The 24,026-nt window shown below is 54.1% G+C and overlaps 1 protein-coding gene across 3 annotated transcripts; it reads right to left on the reverse strand.

Moving 5' to 3' along the window:
- Window positions 1–393: 393 nt before the first annotated feature.
- On the reverse strand, window positions 394–22,413 carry LOC144737338 (uncharacterized). Of its 3 annotated transcripts, none has more exons than XM_078619997.1 (9): window positions 22,178–22,413; window positions 12,167–12,264; window positions 9,867–9,917; window positions 8,733–8,912; window positions 7,061–7,314; window positions 4,767–4,934; window positions 4,066–4,231; window positions 2,285–2,362; window positions 394–1,870 (listed from the first exon to the last, which is right to left on the reverse strand). In XM_078619997.1, the coding sequence occupies exons 2-9, from the start codon at window positions 12,255–12,257 to the stop codon at window positions 504–506; spliced, it is 2,355 nt and encodes a 784-aa protein (XP_078476123.1). In that variant the 5' UTR covers window positions 12,258–12,264; window positions 22,178–22,413; the 3' UTR covers window positions 394–503. The 3 variants fall into 3 exon arrangements, with proteins under 3 accessions (XP_078476123.1, XP_078476122.1, XP_078476124.1); XM_078619996.1 differs by lacking the exon at window positions 22,178–22,413 and adding an exon at window positions 17,799–18,054; XM_078619998.1 differs by lacking the exon at window positions 22,178–22,413 and adding an exon at window positions 17,633–17,792.
- Between the last annotated feature and the right edge of the window lie 1,613 nt (window positions 22,414–24,026).

Consider the following 24,026-nt stretch of genomic DNA (forward strand, 5'->3'; position numbering starts at 1 on the left):
GCCACCGGGGCCGAAATCCGGCAGGGCTCACCGGGGCCAATCTGGCCTCACCGGGCCGATCCGGTTCATCGTGCAGAACCGGCTCCCCCCCCCCCCCCCCGCGTCAGTTGAACACGTTCACTCCAGCCGCGACCGCCGCCAGGCCCTCCTGGAAGAGGACGGCTGAGAGTTTGACGTCCATGGCGGTCGCCGGTGCCGGCGGCGCCGTGAGCACGCTGACGGCGCGGCCCGGGTACGGCTGCATGCCGGGCGCAGTCACCCACAGCGGTAGCCCCTCGCCGCCCACGCCGCCGATGCCGCCGATGCCCCCGCCGATGCCGTAACCGCCCACGCCGCTGCCACCTCCGGCCACCTTCACGCCGCCATAGGCCAGGACTCCGCCGCCACCGCCACCGTCGGCGCCGCCCGACCACAGCAGCTTCCTGCTGCCGATGCCGCCGCCGATGTTGCCGCTGCTCATGCCGTGGCCGTGGCCGTGGCCGATGTTGCCGCCGCCGATGTGGCTACCGCCGATGTGGCCGATGTTGCCGCCGATAATGTTGCCGCCGCCGATAATGTTGCCGCCACCCGCCGCCGATGTGGCTACTACCGATGTGGCCGATGTTGCCGCCACCGCTGCCGATGTGGCCGATGTTGCCGCCGATGTGGCCGCCGCCTATGTGGCCCATGTTGCCGGCAACAATGTTGCCACCGCCAATGTGGCCGATGTTGCCGCCGCCAATGTGGCTACCGCCGATGTGGCCAATGTTGCCACCGACCATGTTGCCACCGACGATGTTGCCACCACCGATGTGGCCGCCGGCGTTGCCGCCGCCGCCACCACCCACGTGGCATCCGCCCCCGGCGTTACCTCCGCCGCCGCCGCTGGCGACGGCATCCTCGCCCAACAGCACCCTGCGCCCGCCGCCGCCGCCACCGGCGCCACCGCCGCCAGCCAGGTGCGTGTGCACGTGCTTGCGCAGGTGGTCCGAGCGCGTGAAGGCGACGCCGCACATCTCGCACGCGAACGGCCGCTCGCCGGTGTGCGTGCGCACGTGGTTGGCGAGCGTGCCCGCCTGGAAGAAGCCGGCGCCGCACGTGCCGCACACGTGCCGCCGCTCGCGCTCCGCCGCGTGGGTCTTGCGGTGGATGCTGACGGCCGCGGCCGTCGCGAAGGCCTTCCCGCAGGCGCCGCAGGGGTGGGGCCGCAGGCCGCCGGCGTGCCTCCGCTGGCGGTGCTCCAGGAGGCCGTGCTTGGACTTGTAGGTCTTGCCGCACTCCTCGCACTGGAAGGGCCTCAGGCCCAGGTGCACGTGGTTCACGTGGGCCCGGAGGCTCGCCATCCAGCCGAAGCTCTTGCCGCAGCCGTCGCAGCCGAAGGGCCTCTCGCCGCGGTGCACCGTCTGGTGGGTGCTCAGGTAGGCCTTGGAGCGGAAGCCCTTGCCGCACGTGCCGCAGCCGAAGGGCTCCGAGCCGCGGGCCGCGTGCGCCGTCTGGCGGTGCTTGGCGATGCCGTGGGGCCAGCGGAAGGTCTTGGGGCAGAGGTCGCAGGCGTAGCTGGGCCGCTGGGGGGCGTGCACCACGGCGTGGCGCCGCAGGTCGGCGGGCAGCGCGAAGCCCTTGCCGCACTCGCCGCAGCGCAGCGGGCGCTCGCCCGTGTGCAGCGAGCGGTGACGGAGCAGGTGGGTGGACTGGCGGAAGGCCTTGCCGCACTGCGGGCAGGCGTAGCGCTTGGCCTGGCCGCGGCGCGGCGCCTTTGCGGCGGCGCCGGCGGCGGGGGGCGGGACGCGCGACGACGGCGGAGAGGAGGAGGGGGCCAACGACGACGATGGCGGGAGGGGGGGCGGCTCGTCGCCGCGCGGCCGCTCGAGGCAGAGCGTCTTCGTGGGGTCTGTTGAGGCAGAGCGGGGAGGGGGGGGGAGTGGGCAGCGTTGGTTAGGAACATTGAGTGCCCGGTGTTAAACCGAATGTGGCTACGCCACACGGCGGCAGCAGCAGTATCGCCAACCCTACTGGCAGACTGCTGCCACAATCATTTTCGCGGTAGCAGCGGGTGGCGGTAGTGTCGGTGGTAGCAGCGGTAACGGCGGAAGTGGTGGTGGCGGTGGCTGTGGTGGCGGCAATGGTTGTTGTAGCGGCGGTGGCGGTGGTAGCGGCGGTAACTGTGGTGGCTGTAGTAGTTGTGATGGCTGAGGTAGTGGCGGAATTCCGGTGCGGTTCAACGCCGGTATCGAGCATGACCACCACCCAGCATCTGCTGCCACTCCAGACCGCCCCCCCCCCGCCCCCCCCCCCCCCGCGTTACCTTCCATCTTGACCTCGACGCCGGCCTCCCCCCCGTCGAGCCGCTCTTGCTTCACCGCCTGCGTCGCAGCGCCGTCGCCTGCAGGGACGCAAGCGGGGGGGGTTGAGGGTTGCCGAACACAAAATACGTTACGAGGTCGCACTCGTCGCACGCACAAAGCAATCATCATGATCAAGCAATCATCATCATGATCATCATGATCATCATGATGATCATTGCTTGTGTTGCAATCGAAACGTCGTGAGAATTTTATTGTTTTATTTTTCTTATCGTATTATTTCCCTTCTACGTGACTTCACCGAAAAAGCAAAGAATATTCTCCGGCTGCGTGTGGTGACGGCTACCGCAAGATCCCACCGTGTCCGTCCGGTGCTCGCAGAGCCGCGTTGGCTTCCCGGTTTTGCCAAACGGATACGCGACAAGCTCGCACCAGACACACACAAAGTGGCTTGCTGCTAATGCACCGCTACACCTCGCCGCCGATTTCAACGGGGAGCTATAAACCGTCATCACGCGGTCGCCCTCGGAGCAGCGGCTTTTTGTTCGCCGTCGAACCCAGACGGTGGTGGTCGCTGCTTCTGCGGCCGTCTGGAACGCTCTTTCCTTCCGATATTCGGAAGTCGCCGGGAGCCACACACTATCAAATCATGTACATTGACCAACTAATTTACTTAGAACAACTTTATGTGTTTAGTTTCCTTCCCCCCGCACCTCCGATTAGCACGGTTGGTCTATGCACGGCGCTGCGAAAGAAGTTCAACGTACACACGCACGTCCTGTCAAGTGTTCTTGCAGTAGGCGGTGGCAATGTTGAGGAGTTTGTTGCAGGGAATTGTTGAGCAGTGGGGGATGTGGTTGCAGTCGATACCAATTCCACTGTGGGTGTGGGTTTAGCTATGGGAGGGGAGCGGAGACCCCGGAGGGAAACCCATGCAGAGCAGGGGGATCACTCACTCTGTAGAACAGGAGTAGGTCACACAAACTCCACTCACTCACTCTGTAGAACAGGGGTAGATCACACAAACTCCACTCACTCACTAGAACAGGAGTAGAACACACAAACTCCACTCACTCACTCTGTAGAACAGGGGTAGAACACACAAACTCCACTCACTCACTCTGTAGAACAGGGGTAGATCACACAAACTCCACTCACTCACTCTGTAGAACAGGGGTAGATCACACAAACTCCACTCACTCACTCTGTAGAACAGGGGTAGAACACACAAACTCCACTCACTCACTCTGTAGAACAGGGGTAGATCACACAAACTCCACTCACTCACTCTGTAGAACAGGGGTAGAACACACAAACTCCACTCACTCACTCTGTAGAACAGGGGTAGAACACACAAACTCCACTCACTCACTCTGTAGAACTGGGGTAGAACACACAAACTCCACTCACTCACTCTGTAGAACAGGGGTAGAACACACAAACTCCACTCACTCACTCTGTAGAACTGGGGTAGATCACACAAACTCCACTCACTCACTCTGTAGAACAGGGGTAGATCACACAAACTCCACTCACTCACTCTGTAGAACAGGGGTAGATCACACAAACTCCACTCACTCATTCTGCAGAACAAGGTTAGAACACAAACTCCACTCACTCACTCTGTAGAACAGGGGTAGAACACACAAACTCCACTCACTCACTCTGTAGAACAGGGGTAGAACACACAAACTCCACTCACTCATCACCACCGTCCCCACCGCGCCCCACCGCGCACCACCGTCACCACCGTCACCACCGTCACCACCGCGCCGCGCCCCACCGTTGTGGCCGGCGCCGTGTGCGCAGTACGCCCGCTGGTGCTCCACGAGGGTGCGCCGGTGCTTGAAGCCCTTGCCGCAGCCCTCGCACTGGAACTCGCGCACGTCGCTGTGCGAGCGCCGATGGTGCACCAGGTTCTGGGACCAGCGGAACGCCTTGCCGCACTCCTGCACACGCGCGGAGACACGGGGAGGGGACGGAGAGATGATGGGGGAGAGGAGAGCCGGAGAAATGGAGAGAGCCGGAGAAAGGGAGAGATGGAGAGAGATGGAGAGAGACAGGGAGCGTCAGGCAGACAGAGCGACAGCGAAGCGATCTCTTCTGATCGATGAGAAAGCCGAGTGAATGAGCGTGCGACTGTGCGGGTGTGTGACTGTGTGTAACTGTGTGTGTGTGGCTGTGTGTGTGTGGCTGTGTGTGTGTGGCTGTGTGCGTGCGACTGTGCGGGTGTGTGACTGTGTGTGTCACTGTATGTGTGTGTGACTGTGTGTGTGACTGTGTGTGACTGTGTGAGTGTGTGACTGTGAGTGTGGTGGTTGAGAGGAGGCCCCACCTGGCAGGCGTAGGGCCGCTTCTCCGTGTGGATGATGGCGTGAGTGTGTGTGTGTGTGACTGTGTGTGTGTGACTGTGTGTGTGTGACTGTGTGTGTGTGTGACTGTGTGTGACTGAGTGTGAGTGTGGTGGTTGAGAGGAGGGCCCACCTGGCAGGCGTAGGGCCGCTGCTCCGTGTGGATGATGGCGTGGCGGTTGAGGTCGGCCTGCAGGGCGAAGCTCTTGCCGCATGCGCCGCACTTAAGGGGCCGCTCGCCCGTGTGCAGCGTCTGGTGGCGGAACAGGTCGGTGGACTGGCGGAACTCCTTGCCACACTCCTGCGGGGGGGTGGGAAACACGGACATAGACACACACACAGATACACAGAGATAAACATACACACAGAGACACACATAGATACACAGATAGATACACACACACAGAGACACGCATAGATAGATACACGAAGATAGATACACACACAGAGACACACACAGAGACACACACAGAGACACACACAGACATACACACACAGAGACACACACAGACAGATACACAGAGATAGGTACAACAACCGCCATTCGCCACTAAGTGGCGGTGACGTCACCACGACGCTTGTGCCAGGCCATGTGCACCTTGAGGCTATCATGTGAAGTGTCGAACGCCCGCTGGCAGGAGGTCACGGAGCAGACCCAACAGGTGCCACGGGTCGACTGACTGAGATGACCGAGATGACTGGCTGATGCACCACCTGTGCCCCCTACTGTACCAACTTGCTGTGCTTTAGCCACCCGGCACTCCGCTCGTTGTTGAGCATCGCTCCTCCGCCCTCCGTTGTTGCTGGGGGGCGACTGCCTCCAACTAGGAAGTAGCAGCGTCCTTCACGAGCCTCCTCCACAGAGGCCGATCTTGACACCAACGGTACCGATCATCGGCAAGTCCACTCAGTTCCACGTCCTCTCTTCTCCAGCCCATGTCATGCCCGTTGAGGCCAGGCCGTGGTTGGGCATGCGGGCTACGTGACACCGCCAACGCAGCCTTGCCAGCATTGGCTGGCAAGGCCGCGTTGGCTCACCGAGGATTTGCGAGCTCCTCACACGACCCAGCCTGTTCGAACCCAGGATGGATCGTAAGCAAGCCAGCCTGAATATGCACATGCGTAGTGACGTACTAAGTGTCACTAGAGGTCAGCGACAGTGCCAAGTGACGAATGGGACTGTAGGGGCACAGCCCCGGCAACGGTGAGAGAGCGGGCGGGTGAGGACACGGCCCCCCTTGGGTGAACCCGGGAGGACACGTGACCGGACCAGGCGGAAGGGGCCATCCCCCGCCCCCCCCCAAAGGGACACGTGATCGTGATGGGGAGCCAGAACCCCTGAGAAGATTCTCAAGGGTTCTGGTGCGGAGAAGCAGGCGGGGTTTGTCGTTGTTGCCGTCCCAGTGAATGGAATCTGCCAGCCAAGTCTTCGGGCATCGGACAAGCCGTCGAGAGCCGGGCAGCGTGTTAGCGGACCCGGCTGATTATATTGTATCGTGTTCCCGTGTGTAGTTGCGTAGCTATCTGTGGTGGTCACCACCCTTAGTCGTTCTCCCGCTAAGTGTAGACTTGCCCGTTGTGTTAGTCAATAAAACGTTGTTGCCTCCAGATACAAGTGTGCCCCTCAATAGAACCCACTACACATGGACACTGGCAAAGAGACGCACAGACACGAAGAGATACACACACAAACACACGGATACACACACACACACACGAATACAGACGTAAATATAAACAAGTGCTGTTAGCGTGTAGCAGCACCTATGAAGGCCGGCACGGCACGTGAGGTGGTGGGTGGCCAACACCACGCCCGGCCGCCTTTGTCTCCCCAGTGGTGATGTTTACACACCGCACCAGGTACTCATTTGAGGCTGAGTCGACCTTGGGGAGGCCCAGGACCGGTTTGAATAATCGACACTGCTGTTGGTGGCCGTGGGCGGGAATCGAACTTGGGTCGCTGGGTTGGTAGCGCAGCGCACTAACTGCTACACTTCCATTCCCCGTGAGGGCGACTAAGACCAGACAGACACACGCATTGTTCTTGTAGGACACAACAGCAGCTAGGAATGTTAACTACCTCGCCTGGTACGCAGAAGGTCGTGGGTTTGATCCAGACCCTGACGACGCCTGCTGCTGCTGTAGATTTGCAGTTTGCATGTCTCTCTCCCCATAGTCGCACGGAATTTTATCCGGGTCCTCCGGCTTTTCCCTCCACATTTGGAATCGACATCAAGCATTTAAGGTATTTGGCTTCTGCTATAAATTTCCACGTGATGATGATAAGCCACTTCGTCGTGACAGCTTCTGAAGAAAATCTACGCAGCTCGGTGGGCTCTGACCTGGGTAACCATAAAACCAGTTGCTGTTGTTGGTGTCGTTGTAAAGTGGCAAGTGTCTTCGTGCAGCAACGCGACCTCCACTCACCAGGCAGACGTGCGGCTTGAGGACGCGTTTGACGTCCGTGGAGAACTTCACCTCCTCTACTGGCGCCATCACCTCCTGCTCCTCCTGCTGATCCTCCTCCACCTCCTCCACATCCTCCTTCTCCTGCTCCTTCTCCTGCTCCACCTCCACCTCCTTCTCCTGCTGCTGCTGCTCCTCCATCTCCTCCTTCTCCACCACCACCTGCCCCTTCTGCTGCTGCACGTTCCTCACTATCACCGGCTTCCTCCTCACACCTGGAGGGGAGGGGAGGAGGGAGGTGAGGGAGGGAAGGTGGGGAGGGAGGTGAGAGAGGTGAGGGAGGTGAGGGAGGTGTGAGGTGAGGGAGAGGGGGAAGAGGGGAGGGTGGTGAGGGAGGGAGGTGAGGGAGATGAGGGAGGGAGGTGAGGTGAGGGAGGGGGGGGAAGAGGTGAGGGAGGTGAGAGAGGGAGGGTGGTGAGGGAGGGGGCATCTGTGACAAACAACTTCACAGCTCATCAGATTTCTCCAGGACAAATAAAACATTCCCATTCTTAACTTCCTTCTGTCGATGCGGAGCAACGACGACAACGTCACATTCAGGTGCTCAAGCCCAGAGCACCGCGTCAGGAGCAGTAGCGGAGTAGGAGTGTATCATCATCATCGTCATCATCGTCATCATCGTCATCATCGTCATCGTCGTCATCGTCGTCATCGTCGTCATCGTCGTCATCATCGTCATCATCGTCATCATCGTCATCATCATCGTCGTCGTCGTCGTCATCATCATCGTCGTCATCATCATCGTCGTCGTCGTCATCATCATCGTCGTCATCATCATCGTCGTCATCATCATCATCGTCGTCATCATCGTCGTCGTCATCATCATCATCGTCGTCATCATCATCGTCGTCATCATCATCGTCGTCATCATCATCATCGTTATCCCTGATGTCTCCTCCTCGTATTTGTGGATCGGGGGCAGCATCACGTCGTTACGCGTTGTACTGCGGGCTCCGTTCTAGATGACCTGCACCTAGCCTGGCACTGTAGGGGTACAGCTGGTGAATCTGCCAGTCAATCGACCCATGGCACCACCTGCTGGGTCTGTCCCGTGACCTCCTGCACCTAGCCTGGCACCGTAGGGGGGTACATCTGGTGTGCATCTACCGGTCATCTCAGTCAGTCAACCCATGGCACCTGCAGGGTCTGTCCCGTGACCTCCTGCACCTAGCCTGGCACAGCAGGGGGTATAGCCGGTGAATCTACCGGTCATCTCAGTCAGTCGACCCATAGCACCACCTGCTGGGTCTGTCCCGTGACCTCCTGCACCTAGCCTGGCACCGTAGGGGAGCGCACAGCTGGTGAATCTGCCAGTCATCTCAGTCAGTCGACCCATGGCACCACTTGCAGGGTCTGTCCCGTGACCTCCTGCACCTAGCCTGGCACCGTAGGGGAGCGCACAGCTGGTGAATCTGCCGGTCATCTCAGTCAGTCGACCCATGGCACCACCTGCAGGGTCTGTCCCGTGACCTCTTGCCTGCGGGGCCCTTCGACACTTCACGCGAAAGCCTCAAAGTGCACCCGGCCTGGCACGGGCACCGTGTTGACGTCACCGCCACCTCGTGGCGATCGTCGTCGTCGCTGCTGCTGCTGCTGGTGGTGGTGGTGGTGGGGTGCGAGCAGCAGCACTCACACTCCTCACTGGGGTCCAACTTGAGCTTGACCCGGCGCTGCCGGCAGGAGCGCCGCACCGCAGGCTGCGTGGAGCACGGCTTGGCCGCCGCTGAAGCAGCAGGAGGGGGAGCAGCAGCGGGAGGAGGTGGGGACGGAGGTGGTGGAGGAGATCGTGGAGGCACGGCTGTACGCTTGTGCTCTGTTGGAACAAGAGAGAGAGAAGGCGAGAGAGGCGTTGATGAAAGAATGTGCGCGCGTGTGCGTTGAACTTCTTTTGTACATGACTTAACCGAAAGAACCAAAGAATAATTCCTGCAGTCACGAAAGCTCCAAAATTGAGATTCTTTTGTTCCGTACGTAGCCAACCGTGGCTGATCGGAGGTGCGGGTGAAGGACAACCAGCTAAACTAGTTTGTTAATTTTAAATTTAAAGCTTTCGTGACTGCAGGGATTCATATTCTTGGTTCTTTCGGTAAAGTCACGTAGAAGGGAAATATTAAAATAATAAGAATAAAACAATACAATTCTCATGACGTTTCGATTGCAACACAAGCAATGATCATCATGATCAAGCAATCATCATGATGATTATCATAATGATGATTGCTTGTGTTACAATTAAAACGTCGCGAGAATTTAATAGTTTTATTTTTATTATTTTATTATTTCCTTTCTACGTGACTTTACCGAAAGAACCAAGAATATAGTTTGTCAATCTCGACGATTTCCATCTAGATGACAGCTCCAGCAGCTTTCCAACATCGGAAGGGGAAGAGCGTTCCAGACGGCCGCAGAAGCGGCAGCGTCTGCAAGCGCCGCGCGACGACCGCCGTGACTGCCGTCTTTGTCGTGCGATGGCGAGACAAAGGCCGCTGGCGCCGCTGCGAAAATCACAACCGTGAATTTACTGAAAAAACCTAAGAATATAACAACCGGGGCGTGCCCAGCGGTGGCTCGGAGCCCCTTGACGCGATCGGCGAGGGGGCATCGCCATTCCGCAGTTCGTCTGCGGCAAAGCTGCTGCGCACGTGGCCTGGCACAGGCGCCGTGGTGACGTCAACGCCGCTTGGCGGTGAATGGCGGTTGTTTGTTGTTGTTTGTTATTGTTGTTGTTGTCGTGTGTGCGCGTGTGACGAGCGACGGCCTCCCGCACCTTTTCTGCTCGCCTTGGAGGAGTGGACCGCGGCGTTCCTTTGCTTGCGATCTGACGAGTTAAACGAGGGGGGGGGAACAAAAATTAGCGTGCGCACGGCTTCCGCGGACACCTTCCGACGCGCGTGATTATCCTCAAGCGTCTCTCTCATCATCACAGCGGCTAGGAGATGTTAACTACCTCGCCTGGTTTACAGCAAGTCGTGGATTTAATCCCGACCCTGACGATGCCTGCTGCTGTATATTTGGAGTTTGCGTCTCTCTCTCCCCATGATGGTCGCGTGAATTTTTCTATGGGTCCTCCAATTTTTCCCTCCATGTAAGCCACTTTGTTGAGTTGCTGCTATCATTTGCGATGGCCAGGGGGTCGCTTCTGAAAACCAGCTACATAGCTCAGTGGGCCTTACCTGGAAAAATCTAAATACAGAGACTCCTTTACTTACAAACTAATTAGGGTCCAGGTCTGTACGCAAATCCAACATTACTACTGTCGAACCCAAACATGCTGTACGGCATGTACACTACACATGGGAAATGGCTTTAAAAGTTGCACAATCTCCTGTAGATGCCACTGGTTCTTTATGTTCTTCAGATGTGGATTTCACCGATTCTTCACGTTCTGCAGATGTAGATGCCACTGGTTCCTCACGTTCTGTATATGTAGATGCCACTGGTTCTTCATGATCTAGATGTAGATGCCACTGGTTCTTCAAATTCTGCAGATGTAGATGCCACTGGTTCTTCACGTTCTGCAAATGTAGGTGCCACCGGTTCTTCACGTTCTGCAGATGTAGATGCCACTGGTTCTTCACGTTCTGCAGATGTAGATGCCACTGGTTCTTTACGTTCTGCAGATGTAGATGTCACTGGTTCTTCATGTTCTGCAGATGCCACTGGTTCTTCACGTTCTGCAGATGTAGATGCCACTGGTTCTTCATGTTCTGCAGATGTAGATGCCACTGGTTCTTCACATTCTGTAGATGTAGATGCCACTGGTTCTTCACGTTCTGCAGATGTAGATGCCACTGGTTCTTCAAGTTCTGCAGATGTAGATGCCACTGGTTCTTCACATCCTGCAGATGTAGATGCCACTGGTTCTTCACGTTCTGCAGATGTAGATGCCACTGGTTCTTCACGTTCTGCAGATGTAGATGCCACTAGTTCTTCACATCCTGCAGATGTAGATGCCACTGGTTCTTCACATTCTGCAGATGTAGATGCCACTGGTTCTTCACGTTCTGCAGATGTAGATGCCACTGGTTCTTCACATCCTGCAGATGTAGATGCCACTAGTTCTTCACATCCTGCAGATGTAGATGCCACTGGTTCTTCACATTCTGCAGATGTAGATGCCACTGGTTCTTCACGTTCTGCAGATGTAGATGCCACTAGTTCTTCACATCCTGCAGATGTAGATGCCACTAGTTCTTCACATTCTGCAGATGTAGATGCCACTGGTTCTTCACATCCTGCAGATGTAGATGCCACTGGTTCTTCACGTTCTGCAGATGTAGATGCCACTAGTTCTTCACATCCTGCAGATGTAGATGCCACTGGTTCTTCACGTTCTGCAGATGTAGATGCGACTGGTTCTTCACGTTCTGCAGATGTAGATGCCACTGGTTCTTCACGTTCTGCAGTTGTAGATGCCATTGGTTCTTCACATTCTGCAGATGTAGATGCCACTGGTTCTTCATGTTCTGCAGATGTAGATGGCACTGATTCTTCACATTCTGCAGATGTAGATGTCACTGGTTCTTCACGTTCTGCAGATGTAGATGCCATTGGTTCTTCACATTCTGCAGATGTAGATGCCACTGGTTCTTCATGTTCTGCAGATGTAGATGCCATTGGTTCTTCACATTCTGCAGATGTAGATGCCACTGGTACTTCATGTTCTGCAAATGTAGATGTCACTGGTTCTTCACATTCTGCAGATGTAGATGCCACTGGTTCTTCACATCCTGCAGATGTAGATGCAACAGGTTCTTCACGTTCTGCAGATGTCGATGCCACCACCGCCATCTATTGCACGGCAGTTCAACTTGCACCTCTCGGTCCGAACAGGCAACTGGACACATAGGGGACAGGTTTGTTGGTATCTCTGAAAGTTCATAAGTCGAATGTTCGTAAGTAGAGGAGTCTCTGTAGTTAAAACATTTTTATATTTTTTTGACGGCATGCCACGTGGGCCCCCAGCACCCACCACTCGGGGCACTACCAGAAGAGAGCAGGCGGGCAGACAGTGGCGACCGCCCCTCTACCACGCATGTGCACGGCACCACGGGAGGCCGGCCCTACCGTGGGTGTGGCCGCCCTTGCGGTGGTCCCGGCGTGCGCTGGCCGGCTGCTGCCGTGCGTCTCTCCGGCCATTGGCTGCGACTCTGGCCATGGTCTCCCTGCACGCACACAGCCACGCACACAACCACGCACGCACACACACCTGTAACCACACGCCTAGCCACATGCACACACACGTGTAGCCATGCACGCACACAAGTAGCCACACGCAAATTGAATATACGGTACATTAAACACTACGTACATACAACTTAAAACAATGGAAACATCTGGACGTAATAAACTTCGGTAATGTAAAAACAATTAATATAGAGACGGTGCGATCTGGCGAAAGTTGCTTTATGTAAATTTAGCGTTGTCATCAGTCGGGCGATCGTCAAACTGCACGGTTGTGTTGAAACAAGAGCGTTGTAGTCGTAGTACGACTGCTAACATCACCCCGTGATGCAGTCTTATTGAGATGATGGGAGTAGTAAGTACGCTACAGTAAATACGATAACTTTTTTTAGGTTAGGATATCTATTTTGTGTCTATTTGTATGTTTATTAATGTCAATTTCACATAGTAAAAACATTTAAAGCGCTTTCAAACACATACACACCACACCTAAAAATGTTATGCAAGAATGTGCACAAATAACTTTTTTTAAAATAATGACGATGAGTGAATGTCCGCCGGTTTTTTTTAAATACAGCTCCCCCTCCCCCCCTAAGTCTCCCGATCATCTTGGATCTCCTGCAGAGCTCTTCTTTCAGAAGCCCTGACATGGCCATCACAAATGATATCAGCTCAACGAAGAGACTCATCATCATCATCACGTGGAGATGTATAGCGGCAACACTCTCAGCGCGTGATGTCGATTCTAAATGCGGAGGGGAAAACCGGAGGACCAGGAGAACAATTCACACAACCACAGGTACAGAGAGACACGCAGACCCCAAAATATGCAGTTGTCAGGGCCATGATCGAACCCACGACCTCCTGTATACAAGGCGAGGTAGTTAACATCTCCTAGCCACCATAATGAGAGAGACACGCAGACCCCAAATATTAAGTTGTCAGGGCCATGATCGAACCCACGACCTCCTGTATACAAGGCGAGGAAGTTAACATCTTACCACCAAAGCTAACCAAAGACCCCCCCCCCCCCATATAGCCTTAACAGACTTTTGGGGAAAGTGCTGTTAGCGGAGCACCTATGAAGGCTAAACACGCACACAAAATGTAACTGGTATTGGCCAAGACAAATACCAAATGCTGAACATCGCCACCGCTACTGCGCAAAGAAAAACGAACAGGACCCTCCTGAGAGAGAGCCTTGAGACTCAGCGAGACTTTCCCCGGGGTAAGCGAGCGGAACAGATGTTTGGTGGTGGTGGAGGGGGGGGGGTCTTACTACGACAGAAATATTGCCGGAACATTGTCGCTCGACTCATGAATCAAATACGATCTCACTTGCAATAAAACACTCACTGCTGCTTTTAGTGTTTAGTTTCGTGTCCTTCCCCCGCACCTCTGATTAGCCACGGTCGACAACGTACGGTGGAAAAGAAGTTCAACATCTGAACCTCATGGCGGTACCCCGGCTCTCACATAATGTCCGTGACGCAGTCATTCTTAGTCTGTTGATGGTCGGAGAAGTGGCAATTGACTCATCTCGACGAGCTGTACACGATGCACTCTTCAACGTTGCATTTTTCGATAACAGATTTTTGTTATGCTGTCTGGCGTTTCCACATCGCGGGGTGTGGCACTGATTTCGGATTGATTGCTACCCCAGTCGAGGAGTTGAGTAACACCCCTGGGAAAAAAAAAAGTGTCCCAGAAATAGAATATTTAATCACCTCGCCCATTTTGTATTATTTGGTACCCTGGGGTACATTTACTTTATACACACTGCACTATATACTACACTATACACTACGATACACTACACTACACACTACAGTACACTATACTACACTATACACTACTATACACGACACTATACAATACAAGGCGAGGTAGTACACTACTATGCTAAATGAAAACTAGTTTCTTTAGAACTGCTTGTTGCGTTTAGTTTATTGTCCTTCATCCCCGCACCTCCTATTAGCCACGGTCGGCTACGTACGGCGGTGGTAAAGACATTCAACACACACACAAACACACCGGCTATAACATCGTCAGCCCATGGGTCGTCGTTCTAATACGGTAGACATCCATCGCCTACCCTGCGGCGGCGATACACCGACAACGAAAGCTGCGTTCAACTCCATTACGATTCATAATTGAATCTAGAGGTGAAGTTTTTGTGACTGTTGAAGTTGCCCACTTCAGCAATAGTTTATTGCTGTGGGTGTCTATGTGTCTCTGTGGTTGACGGTCACTTGTGTTGCGCCCAAAACATCGTGATTCAATTTATTTTGTACCTATGGGACTTTACCGAAAGAACCAAAGATGTTTGAGTTGGGGCCATGTTCACGCCCCGACTAAACCTGTCGTTCATCCCCTCCACCACCTGACACGGACCGTACAACGTCCGCTTAATATTGCGGGTGTCCCGGTGGCTAGATGTTTACTACCTCGCCTGGGATACAGGAGGTCGTGGGTTCCATCCCGACCCTGACGCCTGCAGCTGTATATTTGGAGTCTGCATCTCTCTTTCTCAATGATCGCGTAGATTTTTCTCTGGATCCTTGGGTTATTCCCCTCCACGTTTAGAATCAGCAGCATGCATTCAGAGTCTTTGGAAGCTGCTATAAATGTATACGTGATCATGATAAGCCACGTTGTTGATCTCTAATAGGTCTCTATGTGTCTCTATGTATCTCTATGGGTCTCTTTGCACCTCTGTATCTATGGGTCTATATATCTCTGAGTCTCTATATATCGCTATATATCTCTATGGGTCTCTATAGGTCTCTGTATCTATGTATCTCTATAGGTCTCTGTATCTATGGGTCTCTATAGGTCTCTGTGGATGTCTGTGGGTCTCTGTGGGTCTCTGTATCTATGTATCTCTATGGGTCTCTATGCATTTAGAGTATTTGCCTGCTACTGTAAATTTCCACGTAATGACGACAAGCCACGTGGTTGAGCTATCATTCGTGATGGGCAGGTCCGCGCTTCTGTAAAAAAGCTACAGCAGCTCGTTGGGGCCTTAACTGGTGAAATAAATAAATGATATTTAAACAAACGTTTTTAAAAACACGCTTTTATGAAATGTACCCTACGAGTAATGGCAGAACTCCACGACTCCAGGAAGTGGCCCCGAAGCTTGCCATAACGTAAGGGGCCGTGGTGATTTACAGCCAACGTCAGTTGAGCGTGGACAATTAGACCCAAGCCGAAACATAACATATAAAAATGAATGTTTAAAATGTATTTGTTTTTCTTTTTTATGATAGAATATAGTATTGTCATCAGTACGACATAAGTATACCAAGTTTGCAGTCGATACCACATTGGGAAGTGGGTTAAAATTGAGTTACAAGACACCCACAGAGACACCCACTCAGACACCCACAGAGACACACAGAGACACAGACACCCACAGAGACCCACACAGAGACACACACAGACCCACAGAGACACACAGACACCCACAGAGACACCCACAGAGACACCCACAGAGACACCCACAGAGACACCCACAGAGACACCCACAGAGACACCCACAGAGACCCACAGAGACCCACACAGAGACCCACACAGACCCACAGAGACACACAGAGACACACACAGAGACACACACAGAGACACCCACAGAGACACACAGAGACACCCACAGAGACACCCACAGAGACACCCACAGAGACACACAGACACCCATAGAGACACACAGAGAGACACAAAGACCCACAGAGACACACAGACACCCACAGAGACACACAGCCACCCACAGAGACCCACAGAGACACACAGACAGACACACAGACACCCACAGAGACACACAGACACCAACAGAGACAGACAGACACACACAGAGACACAGACACACACAGAGACACACAGAGACACACTTACACCCACAGATACCCACAGCGACCCACAGAGACACACAGAATAAACTAAACTATTTTGTATTTTATTATTTTACACGCTTTTATTTAATTCACTCTGTTGTTGTATCTGTGGGTGTCTGTGTGTCTCTGTGGGTCTGTGTGTGTCTCTGTGTGTGTCTCTGTGTGGGTCTCTGTGGGTGTCTGTGTCTCTGTGTGTCTCTGTGGGTGTCTGTGTGGGTGTCTGTGTGGGTGTCTGTGTGGGTGTCTGTGTGGGTGTCTGTGTGGGTGTCTGTGTGGGTGTCTGTGTGGGTGTCTGTGTGGGTGTCTGTGTGGGTGTCTGTGTGGGTGTCTGTGTGGGTGTCTGTGTGGGTGTCTGTGTGGGTGTCTGTGTGGGTGTCTGTGTGGGTGTCTGTGTGGGTGTCTGTGTGGGTGTCTGTGTGGGTGTCTGTGTGGGTGTCTGTGTGGGTGTCTCTGTGGGTGTCTCTGTGGGTGTCTGTGTGTGTCTGTGTGTCTGTGTGTGTCTATGTGTGTCTGTGTGTGTCTCTATGGGTGTCTGTGTCTCTGTGCTGCTACACATTATTGCCACACGATGATTTTGATGATTATGATTTTGATTATTATGATGATTTTGATGATGATTATGATGACACAAGCCACTTTGGTTGAGCTGCTATCATTCGTGATATCCAGGCCGCTTGTTAAACACAATAAACAATCGCGGCTGATAAAATACAAACATCGTCAGCCACGGCCTCCACATTTCATCATCTTTCACGGCCACGAGTAATCGACGTTAACGTGGAGCGAACAAAGTTCACTGAGCGACGTTAACAACTTTAATCGTCGTTTAGAAATACACAGAAGTACAATAAAGTCGTCGTGTATAATTAAATACAAATTTATGTTAAATTGTGGGTGCTGAGCAGATCGCTCACGATCACTTTAACCGCCCCCCCCCCCCCCGCTTATTAAACAATAACATTACACACACACAGCCTGACTAACACCGCAACAAGCGATAACTTTGAGTCGTCGTTCACTTAAAACGTTGAAAGTTTAATTTGTTTTAGTTTTTTTTTAAATATAATTCGGGAGTTTCACGGCGGCCAGGAAAGGCCTCAGGCTAAAGGCCTAGGACGCAACGCCTCCTCGGCGATCGGAATTAAAGACTAAAACACTTTTGTTTATCGTTTAAAAACGTCTCTTGTCGCCGACAACACTTTAAAAGTTTGTTATTCGCAAGCAAGTTCGTGTGGGTTACAAGAACGTTAAGAGCGTGAGGTGGAGTGTTAAAGGTTTCGCGCTAATTTTTTTCTCTCTCTTTGTAACCGAATCGCAGCGGCTAATTTACTTATTTAACGTCTTTGTTGTTGCTAGAATCGTTTACAAAACGTACAGCGGCAACAGACGAACAGCAGCAGCACGACGACAACTTTTAAAACAACTTTAACTTTAAAAAAAAACTTAAATCGCCTCAAACCTCGCGACTCGGATTCCTCGTGACACCCGCCGCCGATATCCATCCGTAGGGAGGCGCCGCGTTAAATATTAATTATTTAAGATTCTAAACTAAAACGTAAACAAACTAAAACATAAACAACAACAACAATGATATCGAGAAGCAACAATCTTAATAAGCCGCCTACGAGTTCAGTTCGCGGCTTCGCCGTGCCGAGATGTCGACATTTGGGCGGTCGAACAGAATGGATGCTCTTGGTCCGGCCATGTGAATGTGGAATGTCCACCACCGACTTAAGTTGAGGCTAGGCGGGCCCAGTTCCACGCGTGTTTGATGTACGGCCTAGCGTACCGTTTACAACATCGATCCATCATGTGGCTGTCGCCTGATGAAGCTGGTGGTAATTACTGGCGAAACGTCGAACTCGGATTGTAAATGTTGCGGCTTGGCTCTCCAACACGCCGGTGTGGTGCTGTACTAGTACACTACACTATACACTACTATACACTACACTATACACTACACACTACTATACACTACACTATACACTACACACGACTATACACTACACTATACACTACTATACACTAGTGCTGTACTAGTGACGAATTGGCCACCTTCTGTTTACGTGACAACCCTCACTAGTTGCCTGTGTCGGGTGGTGGCGGTTTTAACGACCCTCTATTATGGCTGATATTGGTCGCGAAAGCCCTGCGTGTTCAACTACATTATCGATACCATGGGTAGAGAAACTAGCAAGGCCCGCTCCCTGTAAACCAATTTATAAACTATTTCTATTATTAACAGGTAAGAGCCCACTAAGTTTCTGTGTCGCTCTTTTCTTCAGAAGCGACCGGCCATCACAAATCATAGTGGGCTCATCGTCATCATCATCATCACGTCCATATTCACAGCAGCAGCCAAATGGGGAGGGGAGAAAGCGGAGGGCCGCGGAAAAGAATCCACACGACCCACGGGGAGAGAGATCGAGAGACACGCAAACTCCAAATATACAGCAGCAGCAGCAGGCATCGTCAGGGTCGGGATTGAACCCACGACCTCCTGTAGACCAGGCGAGGTAGTCAACATCTCCTAGCCACCGTGATGATGATGAGAGAGACACACAGACTCCAAATATACAGCAGCAGCAGGCATCGTTAGGGTCGGGATTGAACCCACGACGGCCTGCATACCAGGTGAGGTAGTTAACATCTCCTAGCCACCGTGATGATGAGACGCAAACTCCAAATATACAGCAGTAGACATCGTTAGGGTTGAGATCGAACCCACGACCTCCTGTAGACCAGGTGAGGTAGTCAACATCTCCTAGCCACCGTGATGATGATGAGAGAGACACACAGACTCCAAATATACAGCAGCAGCAGGCATCGTTAGGGTCGGGATTGAACCCACGACGGCCTGCATACCAGGTGAGGTAGTTAACATCTCCTAGCCACCGTGATGATGAGACGCAAACTCCAAATATACAGCAGTAGACATCGTTAGGGTTGAGATCGAACCCACGACCTCCTGTAGACCAGGTGAGGTAGTTAACATCTCATAGCCACCGTGAGAAAGGACAATAAACCCCAAAAGCACTTCTCAAGAAATGAGTTTTATATTGAGTATAGTAGTCCACTGTATGCTGTGTAGTGTATAGTGCAGTGTATTATCCATAAGAGGTTTTTGGGTGAGATCGCGTAAATATATAAAACACCGCCACCACCCGACACAGCCAACTAGTAAGGGTTGTCACGTAAAACAGAACGTGGCCAATTCGTCACTAGTACAGCACTAGTGTGTAGTGTATAGTGTAGTGTGGTGTGTAGTGTATAGTGTAGTATATAGTGTCATGTATAGTGTAGTGTATAGTGTAGTGTATAGTGTAGTGTATAGTGTCGAGTATAGTGTAGTATATAGTGTCATGTATAGTGTCATGTATAGTGTAGTTTATAGTGTAGTGTGTAGTGTATAGTAGTGTATAGTGTAGTGTATAGTGCAGTGTATAGTATAGTGTAGTGTATAGTAGTGTAGTGTATAGTAGTGTAGTGTATCGTGTAGTGTATAGTGTAGTGTGTAGTGGTGTGTAGTGTATAGTAGTGTATAGTGTAGTATACTAGTACAGCACCACACCGGTGTGTTGGAGAGCCAAGCCACAACATTAACAATCTGAGTTACGACGTTCCGCCAGTAATTACCACCAGCTTCATCAGGCGACAGCCAGATTTGTGGAGAAGTCCACCTGTTTCGTTCCCTATAGTAGATGTGTTGACCACGTTTCTGCGCTCTTGCACAATGTGGGGGGGGGGGGATTACTGAGGCAACGTGCATGATGCATGTGCAGTATGCGAGCTCTTTGACCTTGTCCTTCCCGTCTATTGTGTTAACCCAAAAACCTCTATTATGGATGATATTGGTCGCGAAAGCCTCCGGTGTTAAACTGTAGTGTAGTATGTATGTCTGTGGAACTTCTTTCGCACCGTACGTATTAGCCACCCGTGCTAATCTGAGGTGCGTGGGGGGGAAGGACAAAATAAACACAACAAGAAGCAGTTCTAAAGAAATTAGTTTAACAGCCAGGGGTGGGGAACCTTTTTTATGCCAAGGCCTATTTGGATATGTATAACATAATTCGCGGGGCCAAACAAAACCATCAACTTAAACATTAGCCCGTCATCGAATATCAATTCCCGCCTGCGGTTGCCTTGGCAGGGCCACACTAAATGATTTCGCGGGCCACCCCATTTATTCCAGACGATGATTATTTAAAAGTGCATCAAAGCTCCCAGCGGCTTCCTAACATCGGAAGGGCAGGAGCGTTCCAGACGGCCGCAGAAGCAGCGGCAATCTGAGAGAGCGAGGTAGTGAACATCTCCTAGCCACCGTGATGATGATGAGAGAGAGAGACACGCAAACTCCAAATCTACAACAGCAGCTGGCGTCAGGGTCTGGATCGAACCCACGACCTCCTGTAGACCAGGCGAGGTAGTCAACATCTCATAGCCACCGTGATGATGATGAGAGAGAGAGACACGCAAACTCCAAATCTACAACAGCAGCTGGCGTCAGGGTCTGGATCGAACCCACGACCTCCTGTAGACCAGGCGAGGTAGTCAACATCTCATAGCCACCGTGGTGGTGAGAGAGACGCAAACTCCAATCTACAGCAGCAGGCGTCAGGGTCTGAATCGAACCCACGACCTCCTGTAGATCAGGCGAGGTAGTCAACATCTCATAGCCACCGTGGTGGTGATGAGAGAGACACGCAAACTCCAAATCCACAACAGCAGCAGGCGTCAGGGTCTGGATCGAACCCACGACCTCCTGTAGACCAGGCGAGGTAGTCAACATTTCATAGCCACCGTGATGATGAGAGAGACACGCAAACTCCAAATCTACAACAGCAGCAGGCATCAGGGTCTGGATCGAACCCACGACCTCCTGTATACCAGGCGAGGTAGTCAACATCTCCTAGCCACCGTGATGATGATGAGAGAGAGAGACACGCAAACTCCAAATCTACAACAGCAACAGGCGTCAGGGTCTGGATCGAACCCACGACCTCCTGTACACCAGGCGAGGTAGTCAACATTTCATAGCCACCGTGGTGATGATGAGAGACGCAAACTCCAAATCTACAGCAGCAGGCGTCAGGGTCAGGATCGAACCCACGACCTCCTGTACACCAGGCGAGGTAGTCAACATTTCATAGCCACCGTGGTGATGATGAGAGACGCAAACTCCAATCTACAGCAGCAGGCGTCAGGGTCAGGATCGAACCCACGACCTCCTGTACACCAGGCGAGGTAGTCAACATTTCATAGCCACCGTGGTGATGATGAGAGACGCAAACTCCAATCTGCAGCAGCAGGCGTCAGGGTCAGGATCGAACCCACGACCTCCTCTACACCAGGCGAGGTAGTCAACATTTCATAGCCACCGTGGTGATGATGAGAGACGCAAACTCCAATCTACAGCAGCAGGCGTCAGGGTCAGGATCGAACCCACGACCTCCTGTACACCAGACGAGGTAGTCAACATTTCATAGCCACCGTGGTGATGATGAGAGACGCAAACTCCAAATCTACAGCAGCAGGCGTCAGGGTCAGGATCGAACCCACGACCTCCTGTACACCAGGCGAGGTAGTCAACATTTCATAGCCACCGTGGTGATGATGAGAGACGCAAACTCCAATCTACAGCAGCAGGCGTCAGGGTCAGGATCGAACCCACGACCTCCTGTACACCAGGCGAGGTAGTCAACATTTCATAGCCACCGTGGTGATGATGAGAGACGCAAACTCCAAATCTACAGCAGCAGGCGTCAGGGTCAGGATCGAACCCACGACCTCCTGTACACCAGGCGAGGTAGTTATCGGGTGGTGGCGGGTTTAACGACACATTCATATTTACGCGACCCCCCCCCCCTACATTATGAGGCTACAATGCCCTTCTCAAAACACATGTAGCTCCAGGCGCAATGCCCCTTGCCACCGCGCACGCAACCACGGCCTCGCCGCCGTCAACTTTAACGCCGCCGCGTTGGGGACGCGGCTTCGTACGCACCGAGACGCGGCGAATGTGGAGCTCGAACTCGCGCAGCAGACACGGCGGGACCCGGCCGCGAGGCAGGGGGATGCGGGCAGGTGGATTGGAGCCAGCAGACACGGCGACACGTGTGCGGGTGTTGTGAGTGAGTGTGCTGTGTGTGTGTGTGCACGCACTGTACTCGTACTGTAGTAAGGGGGGGGAAATAAATAAATAACTCCGCAGCCCCTCCCCCCCCGCTGCGCGCGCGACTCCCGGAAGTGGCTCCTTGAGCGTCCGCTCTACGCAATATGTCCGACGGGGGGCGGGGCTAGATAGGGTGGGCGGGGCTATGGGGTGGGGGGGGGGCGTCACTAGAGTGACGTCAGCGCGGCTGTGGTGGGGCAGGGGGCGTCGCTAGAGTAGGGTGGGCGGGGCTAACATCGAGGCGGGGCGAGCGTCACGATTGGACAGTAACTGAGTGGGCGGGGCTTTAGAGTGAGGTAGGCAGGGCTAGGGTGGGGAAGAAGGCGTCGTGATTGGACAGTGACTGAGTGGGCGGGGCTTTAGAGTGGGGTAGGCGGGGCTAGGGTGGGGAGGAGGCGTCGTGATTGGACAGTGACTGAGTGGGCGGGGCTTTAGAGTGGGGTAGGCGGGGCTAGGGTGGGGAAGAGGGCGTCGCGATTGGACATCTACCGAATAGGCGGGGCTTTAGAGTGGGGTAGGCGGGGCTAGGGTGGGGAAGAGGGCGTCGCGATTGGACATCTACGGAGTAGGCGGGGCTTGTAAGGGAAGGGGGAGGAACTACGTGGAATTTGTGGGCGGGGCTTAGGGTACCGACGCGAGAGGGTCTGGAGAGGCGGGGCTTGAATAATCATAATAATAATATGTACGTACTGTACTATGTACTGTACTATGTACTGTACTGGAGGAATCCGATGAGCTGCGAAGCTCTTCGAGAGGCAGTTCCACGGAACATTACCAACAACAGAGGCGGCGGCTGTTGGAACATAGAGGGTGGGGTTTGAATAAGATTAGGGAGAGGGGAGCCTCGCTATTGGTCGAGACTACAGTGGGCGGGTCTAAATGGGCGGGGCTAGAGTAGGAAGGCGGGGCTAGAGTATAGAGGCGGGGCTAGCGGGAGTGGGCTGCTGTAGGGGTGGGGTTTGAACACGATTCGGGTGAGGGGGGGAGCGTGGGGGGGGGAGCGTGGGGGGGGAGCGTGGGGGGTTCGTGGGGGGGAGTGGGGGGGGGTGCGTGGGGGGGCGTGGGGGGGAGCGTGGGGGGGAGCGTGGGGGGGGGAGCGTGGGGGGGGCGTGGGGGGGGGGGTGCGTGGGGGGGCGTGGGGGGGAGCGTGGGGGGGAGCGTGGGGGGGAGCGTGGGGGGGGGGGTGCGTGGGGGGGCGTGGGGGGGTGCGTGGGGGGGAGCGTGGGGGGGAGCGTGGGGGGGGGAGCGTGGGGGGGGCGTGGGGGGGGGTGCGTGGGGGGGCGTGGGGGGGAGCGTGGGGGGGAGCGTGGGGGGGGAGCGTGGGGGGTTCGTGGGGGGGCGTGGGGGGGGGGGTGCGTGGGGGGGAGCGTGGGGGGTGCGTGGGGGGGCGTGGGGGGGGTGCGTGGGGGGGGGCGTGGGGGGGAGCGTGGGGAGGGAGCGTGGGGGGGGAGCGTGGGGGGGGCGTGGGGGGGGAGCGTGGGGAGGGAGCGTGGGGGGGGGGGGCGTGGGGGGGGGGTGCGTGGGGGGGGCGTGGGGGGGGGGGCGTGGGGGGGGCGTCGCTATTGGACGGGTTGAAAGGGGGCGGGGCTAGAGTAGGATTAGGCCGTGTCCCCGATTGGGACGATTTTCGATGATTTGGCTGCGATAAATTAACCTTATGGAGGGATCCCGGTGTCCCGAA

This window comes from Lampetra planeri, chromosome 68 (genome assembly GCF_965212315.1).
Source record: "Lampetra planeri chromosome 68, kcLamPlan1.2.h2, whole genome shotgun sequence".
In the NCBI taxonomy this organism is placed as follows: Eukaryota; Metazoa; Chordata; class Hyperoartia; order Petromyzontiformes; family Petromyzontidae; genus Lampetra; species Lampetra planeri.